The following is an 8,341-nucleotide window of genomic DNA, read 5'->3' on the forward strand; positions in this document are numbered from 1 at the left end:
GAAACAAGCTATATGAATGGTTGAATGTGAAGCTGATGATGTGCCCTGTAAACTTTCACTCAATCCAAAATAAAAACATTTAATAAAAAAAAAAAAAAAAAGAGAAATGGCTTCTATTTTGTCAATTCATTCTTCAATTGATGAGATTTTATTCTTTTTTCCTTCCAATGTGTTATCTGTCTCTGAAATGTTAACGTTAATCTTCTGGAATTATAATTGCTGTTTTCATGTCATTTCTTATTATCTACTTATTTGATCCCTTTGCTCTCGTGTTGTTTTCCTGAAACCTTGGGTATTGTCTGCATTTTCTTTAATTTTATTTGTGGTTTCCTTGAGTTCTTAGAATATTACCTTTTAATTTCATTTCCCCCCCATAACAAGTTTCAGTCTTCCATGAACTTTTTGAGTCATCTTATTGATTTATTGTGTGATCTGGAAGTATCGTTTGTCCCTGAGGCATTGTGGTTTTATTATTCTTATTTGTTAATTGAATGTGGATTTGGTTCACTTTGCATTTTTGTTTTGTTTTCTTTTAATATCTCCAGGAAATAAGTCAGACATGCTACTCTCCTAACCAGTTTGTTGTCAGCACTGGGGCACTCACCACCTGTCTCCTGGTGGATCTGGGAGCAGGTGGGATTATGGGTTCAAGTCTCTGGCCACCATCTGTTGTCAATCAGTGTTGTTGGAGTGGGTGATGGCTTTTGCCCAGTGGGTAGGGCAGCAGCTATGGCAGCTATGGCTGAGTAGAACTGCTGGTTTTCAACTAATGGGGGAAAAAGTAAGTAAAAGAGGGGAAGAGGAATCAAACATAAAGGAAAAATAAACAGAACAGAAGAAATAATAAAGAGGGGAAAAGATCAAATAAAACCAGTGGCACAGCAGCTGCAGCTTTAGTTGGCAAACACATAGGTGTGGTAGGTATGGCTAGAGAGAGTCACTGGTAGGGGAGGGAAGGAAAGAAAATAGGGAGCCGAAGAAAAGAGAGAGAAAGTAAACAGGGGAAAAGAAGAAAGAAAGAAGGGGGGGAGGGGGAGAAGCAGCTAAGCACCAGCCCAGGCCAAGTCTCACAGCACTCCTCCTGCTGAAGAGCACCTCAGGCCACGGGAGGAGTAACTACTACAGCAGGGCAGGGAAGGGGCTACGCTGCGCAACACTAGATAGGAGAGGGGCAGTGGGAGAGGGCAGTGGAGGAACTTCACCAGACAAAGGCTGGGTGGGATGGGAGGGCCATGTTTCTAGCTATTAGGCGGTCACGTGGGGCAAAGGGGGTGATCACAGAGGAGGTGGTCACTGGCCAGATCGAAATGCTGCTTGAAATAATTCAAAACAACTGCAAATGTGTTGGGCGGTCCAGTTGGCTGTGTTCACCTTCTTGTTTGCTGTTTTCATTCAATCTCTTTTACTCGGTATTAGAGCTACTTCTTTATCCTTTCTTCTGGTGTTCAGGGTTCTAGCGCTGCCTTCTGTATATGTTGCACTTGGTTTCTCAGGTCTTTTTTATGGAGGATCCGGGAAGTCTAGTTGTCTAGTTTTCCATCTTGGCTACTCCCTAGTAGTATTCGCTTTGGATGGCAATATGGCATGTTAAAAACAAAAACAAAAGCAAAAAACCCTGAATTCTGGCATTGGAAGATCTGAATTCTGAGCTTGGATACATGTCTCTGTCACTCTATTTCCTTATTACAGACATATTTCCTTATTATAGATATATAGACATGTATATGGAGATTATGGATGTGTTGAATAAGGAACATAAACTCTGTCTTTTAAAACTTAAAACTGCCATTATTAGAATATAAAGTAATAGGAGGAGAATGTGCTCAGTAAAGCTATAAAATATTTCACATTTTTGAGGGGGAATTCCATGAGTTCCACTACGATTAAATAATTTTATAACTTAGCAAGGATATTTGGCATAGAATCACAATTATGGCTTAATAACTCAAAGCAAAATGCTGCAATCAAATCATCCTCTAAAATATGCGATTACACTCACTGATCTAAGAACCCCATGGCTTACATGATTCTCAACCACCTGAGTCTCTTCCAACTTTGGCCTTTCCAGTCCTAGAAAGATGAGGATCTTCCTCCATGTGTAAGCAGTGACACTTTTAAATCTCATAAGATATTTTCTTTGGAAATATTTTTTTTTTCTGGCAAAAGTCCTGAGGTAACTTCTGAGCTGGTGGAGGGAAGAAAGATAAGTTTCATGTTAGTAAGTTGAAAAATAGCTGTGATAAAATTTAAATGGTGAACTAGAGATTATATCTGATTATTCTAATTTATGACCTTTGATAAAATAATTGCTGGGTAGAAATTAGGAATAGGAAAATACCTTTCAAGAATTGGACTAAATTTTAATAAGAGGATCTGAATGGTGGAAACGAATCTTATTACAGAAGAGATTCTCAATGTATAATAGTTGAGAAGACAGATGATTAGGAAGATGTACATCTCTGTATGCAAAACCTACGTATCAGTTTCAAAATCACCTTATGAGCCAACATGGGCTCTGAGTGGGCACTGTGAGAGCATGACCATGCCCAGGAAATAGCAGGTTTGCTCAGGTGCCTAGGAGGACAGGCACCCAGAATATAAACTGTTCCTCCATGTAGGCCTGAACCTGCTACTGCTTTACCAGCAAGAGTACGCATGACACAGAGCTCCATGGGGATATGTCCCGACTCTTATAAACAACAAAACCAAACCTAATGTCATTGAATTGATTCTGACTCATATCGACCCTACATAGGGTTTCTGGGATTATACATTTTTACAGGAGCATGCAGCCTCATTTTTCTCCCTTGGGCTGATATGAATAAATGATTGTTCCTTGTTTTGGATTTGCATTTAATTATGTTGCCCAAGATTACCTGTTCTAAATCCTAACCTTTATGTCTTTGATTCCATTTAGGAACAGGTTTTTCTTTGCTATGTTGATAAGACCACATCAGTATAGAGTGTGTCTTAAACCAAATCACTTTTGAGATAAAGATTAAAATGGGCTCCGAAGTAAGCACAAATGGGAGAAAGATAGATGCCACATGGAGATTTCTAAGGGACCCAGTAAAGAATGCTAGAGAAGCGGAGACAGGATTCTCCTCCAGATTAGACGGAGTGCCTTTGTTTGGTGCTAGTGCCATAGTTTTAGACTCTTAGCCTCCTTGTTGTTGTTGTTATGTGCCGTGGAGTCGGTTCCGACTCATAGCGACCCTGGACAGGGTTTCCGAGGCTGCAAAGCTTTCTGGGAGCAGAAAGCCTCATCTTTCTCCCGTGGAACAGCTGGTAGTTTCGAACTGCTGACCTTGCAGCTCGCAGCCCGATTCGTAACCCTCCTAAACTGGAGAAAATAAGTTTGTTTGTTAAAACTGCTATCTTTTGGTATTTTTATTACAGCTGCAGTAGGGAATTAAGAGAGATGATAATAAACGCTTTATGCCTTAGTTTGACATTGAAGGTTCTCCATTCCTGGCTCCAACCATCCTTTTCAGCATTGTATCTGCTCCACTTAGATCTTGCTCTGCCCCCTATCTACACCTTCTGTTGCCAGTTGTTTCCATGAGGTGATCTCCTGCTCATCCAGCTGGTTCAACTCAAATATCATGTCTCCTCAGGAGAACAAATTAGTTTCTGATCTAAGTTCCTTTGTCTTTGCAATAACTACGTAAACTTTAAGACTCATAATAATTGTGCAAGGTCTATATGCTAAAAACTATAAAATACCGAAGAAAGAAACCAAAGAAGATCTATATAAATGAATAAATATAGCAGATTCTTGGATTGGAAAACTTAATATGATTAAGATGCCAATTCTCTCCAACTTTGATTTACAGATTTAATGCAATTTAAACCAAAATCCTATCATGCCCCCCCCTTTATTTTTAGAAATCAACAAGCTAATTCTAAAAGTATATGTTGTTGTTGTTGTTAAGTGCCATTGAGTCCATCCTGATTCATAGCAACCCTGTAGAGGATTTCCGAGGAGGGGCTGGTGAACTTGAACTGCCGACCTTGAGGTTCAAACAAATTTTGCAGTCCAGTGCATTAACCCACAGCACCACACCAGAACTCCAAAAACTTATATAGAAAGACAAAATAACTAAAGTAGCCATAAGTGAAAAAGAAGTTCAAAGTTGGAGGATTCACCCTCCTTAAGACTTACTATAAAGAAGAATAGTAATCAAGGTGGTACTGATGCAAGGTTAGATGAATGGGTGAGGAGAGATGGCAGAAATAAACCCACATAGATCCATCAACTAATTTTTGACAAAGGTGTAAGGATAATTCCATGGAGAAAAATACAGTCCTTTAAAAAATAGTGCTGTAACAATTAGATATCCATATATACATAGAAATATTAACACCAATCAATATCTCACACCTTAGCTAACAGTTACTAACATGAACTCCAAATGGATAATCAACCTAAATATAAAACTTTGAACTATAATTCTTTTAGAAGAAACAGGATTCACATATGAGCAAAAAAAAAAAAAAAAAAAAAATCAATTAAAATTGATGAATGGACTTTTATTACAATTAAAACTTTTGCTCTGCAAAAGACAGTTAAGAGAGCAAAAATAGAAGCCACAGACTGGGAAAAAATATTTGCAAATTGCTAAAATTTATTTATACTCATGTCTTCTCCTATGGACCGCGAGCTCCCTTAGAAGAGGTACTATACATTATTATCTTTGTTTCCCCATTAGCTACACATAATAGAGATTCTAGAAATATTTGTTGAATGAATGCATGATGAGTGGATGTGTGAATGGATGGGCAGCTGGCTGGCTGAGTGTTGAGTAAAGAGTTATGAATGTTGATAGGTACAGGGGATTACTTTATAAGGCAAGTGAGTGTTTAGTAAATACAAAGAAAAAGTGTTTCATGTTTTGCTCCTTGAACAAAATCCTCAGTATTATGAATAAAGGAAATGTGGGCACCAGCCAAAATCTCGTGTATACAAACATAAATCAAATAACCAAATTCTAGTTCACAATCAAGGTTGACTGGATGTTTTTCGAAGAGAAAGACTAAGATAACAATGCCAGAGTTGACTGTGCCAAAAACTAAGCTTTGTGAAATATACTTCAGAGAGCGAAGATATGACCTTAAGCATGGGTGAGGCAGACTGAGAGGCTTCCTGGAGGAAGGGGTGTCTTGCTGGAGCCATCTAGACTAAGGAAAGCCAGTGCTACTGTTTCCAAGCCCTGCCAAGGTAGTCACGTCAGATGGGTTTAAGGGTTGGTTTTTATGAGATTAGGCTTGGGCAGAGTGGAAATATAGTATACATATGCATCAAAGGGAAAGCCACTGAAATATCAGCTGATGTTCCTACAAACCTTTACTTCAAACTCTGAGCCACAAATACTTACCACTGTCAGCCACAAAGTGGTCAGTACTGTATAAATGGCCACATGGCAGCAAGTCAGTGCCCACTGATGAGATTTGGAAAGACCCAACAATGCTTTTCTTCTGCTCTTTCCCAGAAAAGGAACGGCCAGTATGTTGGAGGACTCTGTAAAGGTGCTTGGTGGCAGTGCTGGGGAGGAGAGCAGGACTCTGTGCAGATGTGAGTGGATGGCCACTATCAGGGCTCCAGCCAGCTGTTGGGAAGAAAACCAATCCTTTTCTAGGAGCAAACACTCTGTTGTGGGCTTGTAAACATTTTCACATACAAAAAAAGCTTGGAGAAAGAGGTTTTGCAGCATTGACATCATCCCTAGCTTAAGAATGAATTCCCAAAGGTCCACAGGTTGAAGTTAAGGCAAGGCTACAACTGGCCCAAACCCATCTCCAGTCTTGTGCCTGTCTCTAGAGTCTCCATGTTTCACCTCTCAAACTCCACCAGCACACCCCCGATCTCAGGACAACTATCTCCTTGAACATCCTCTTTAGGTGGCATGCTTATTCATGTCCTTTGTCGAGTTATTAGTGTTTTTGCTATTAAGTTTTAGAAGTGTTTTAGATATTAGAACTTTATTGGTTGTATCTTTCCTGAAGATTTCCCCCCAATCTCTAGGTTGTCTCTTTACTCTTTTTTTTCTAAAGGGGTTTCAAAGGCGGCTTTTATGGTACTAGATTACCAGGCCTTTCTTCCAAGACTCTTCTGGGTGGATGCTAGTTTCTGATCAAGGATTAGCACCACCCTAGAGCTTACTGACACATGCTGTTGTTGCTGTGAAGTGCCATCAAGTCGGTTTGGACTCATAGACACCACGTAGAGTTTCTAAGGAGTGGCTGGTGGGTTTGAACCACCAAGCTTTTATTTGACAGTCCAGTGCTTAGCCTACAGTGCCATCCTAGGACTCCATTAATAAATGATATTGTTGTTGTGAAGTACCATCGAGTCGGTTCCGACCCATAGCGACCCTGCAGAGGGTTTCCAAGGAGCGACGGATGAACTTGAACCACCGAGCTTGTAATAAATGATAGGAAGGTCAATTTGAGTTAAATTTAATTTGTTGCCCTGGTTTTGCAACCATCTTAGAACTAGGTCTGGGATCTAGGAGTTTCCATGCAGAGGGCTTCAAAAAGTTTGTGGAAAACTCGAATTGAAAAGTCATGGAATTTTTCCACAAACTTTTTGAAGCCCCCTCATATTTTGTTCATTCAATCCACTCACACACGTCATGGGAACAAGAAGTATTTCCTCAGCCTGGATGATGGACTTGGGTCCTGTCATCCCAGGTCCACACAAGCTCTGCATGTGCACCAGCCTTGGAGGTGCCTCCCAAGTTCCCATTCAGCCCATTATTCTCCCCTTTTTATTTTATTCTAACCCAGGCTCTGCACTGAGGATCATTGTGCATATGGATAATTGTGCCCTATCTAAGAGTATGTCACTTAGATGAATTTTTTCACTTCTCTTCACCTCGTTTTCTTTACCTCTAACAAAGAACACTACCTGCAACAAATGGGTAATGATAAGGAAGTGAAGTAAAATATGAAAGGCTTCATGCAATATTCCTGGCACTTAGAAAAAACTCTCTAGGTGACCATAGCTACTAGCATTAATAATAATAAGTCATGAGAAAGACCTTAATAAATTAAGGTTCTCATTGTCATAACCATAATTTATTAAACAACCCTTGTTTTCAACTATCTAAAACCTTAGAGTAATGGATTGTTGTTAAGTGTTATCGATTTGGTTTCGACTCAGAGCAACCCTATATAGGGTTTCTGAGGAGTGACTGGTGAGCTTGAACCACCGACCTTGCAGTTCACACTAAGCTTGTGGTCCAGCACATTAACCCACAGCATTACACCAGAAAACAGGAATTCTAGGTAGTTGTTTCAGCTTGCAAGAAGTCTGTCCTTCCTTGGAGAAAGGACTAAGTGAAGTAAAGACCAGCATTATCTTTGTTTCTGGATGAAATAACATGAAAATGTGGACAGTTCTTACCCCGGGCATGATGATGCTGGAGAGTAAGTGACACGGCATGAAGAAGCAGGAAGCCATTGTCTTTGGAGCTCCAAGAAGAAAGATGCTTTTTAATGTTAAGAGGAATAAAAGGATTCCTTGGAGCCATCGCACCCTCTGACAGAGAAGAACATAGTAGTTAAGTGTGTTTTACCAACCATATACTTTTGTAAGCCAGGGGCAGGCAGAACATGCAACAAGTATGCACTGGATTTGATTAAGTTACACAGAACAGGGATTTAGTCAGTGTTAGAGGACAGGGACTCAGAACTGGGAGAAAATACAAATTGCAATGCATATTTAGAAACACTAAGTATGAATTCTGATCTATCTATCTATATATACTTGTGAAGACCACCAATCTTCTGTGAGTTTGTCATACTGTGGAGGCTTATATGTTACTGTGATGCTGGAAATTATTCCACCCGTATTTTAAATAGCACCAGGGTCACCCATAGTGGACCGGTTTAAGCAGACTAAGATAGAATAGGGAGAAAGAGAGGTTGACCACTTCTGAATGGTTAGCCACTGGTAACCTGATGAAAAGCAGCAGAACACTATCTGACATAGTGTCAAAAAATGAGCCCCTCAGGTTCAAATGATGACTTCAAATATGACTGGGAAAGGGCTGTCTCCTCAAAGAACAGTAGATCTTAATGATATGAATGAAGCAAAACTTTCAGGACCTTCATTTGCTAATGAGGCATAATTTAAAATGAAGAGAAACAGCTGTGAACATCCATTAATAATCAGAATGTGGAATGTACAAAGTACATTGTTGTTGTTAAGTACCATCAAGTCAGTTCTAACTCATAGGGACCCTGTATAGAGTTTCCAAGGAATGACTGCAGGGTTTGGTAGAACTTTATCCTACAGCACTGAAGTATGAATCTAGGAAAACTGGAAACTGTAAAA

At 39.7% G+C, this 8,341-nt stretch overlaps 1 protein-coding gene across 1 annotated transcript in view; it reads right to left on the minus strand.

The window, feature by feature from the left end:
- PKD1L1 (polycystic kidney disease 1 like 1) overlaps positions 1-8,341 on the minus strand; it is a 270,006-nt gene that overhangs the window by 42,316 nt on the left and 219,349 nt on the right. Inside the window, exons 47-49 of the mRNA XM_006876506.1 lie at positions 7,409-7,543; positions 5,379-5,609; positions 2,024-2,185 (exon numbers count right to left, since the gene is read on the minus strand). Of these exons, the coding sequence (XP_006876568.1) occupies positions 2,024-2,185; positions 5,379-5,609; positions 7,409-7,543 (528 nt within the window). The remainder of the gene's footprint in view (positions 1-2,023; positions 2,186-5,378; positions 5,610-7,408; positions 7,544-8,341) is intronic.

The sequence above is a fragment of the Chrysochloris asiatica genome, unplaced genomic scaffold, assembly GCF_000296735.1.
Source record: "Chrysochloris asiatica unplaced genomic scaffold, ChrAsi1.0 scaffold00384, whole genome shotgun sequence".
Taxonomy (NCBI): Eukaryota; Metazoa; Chordata; class Mammalia; order Afrosoricida; family Chrysochloridae; genus Chrysochloris; species Chrysochloris asiatica.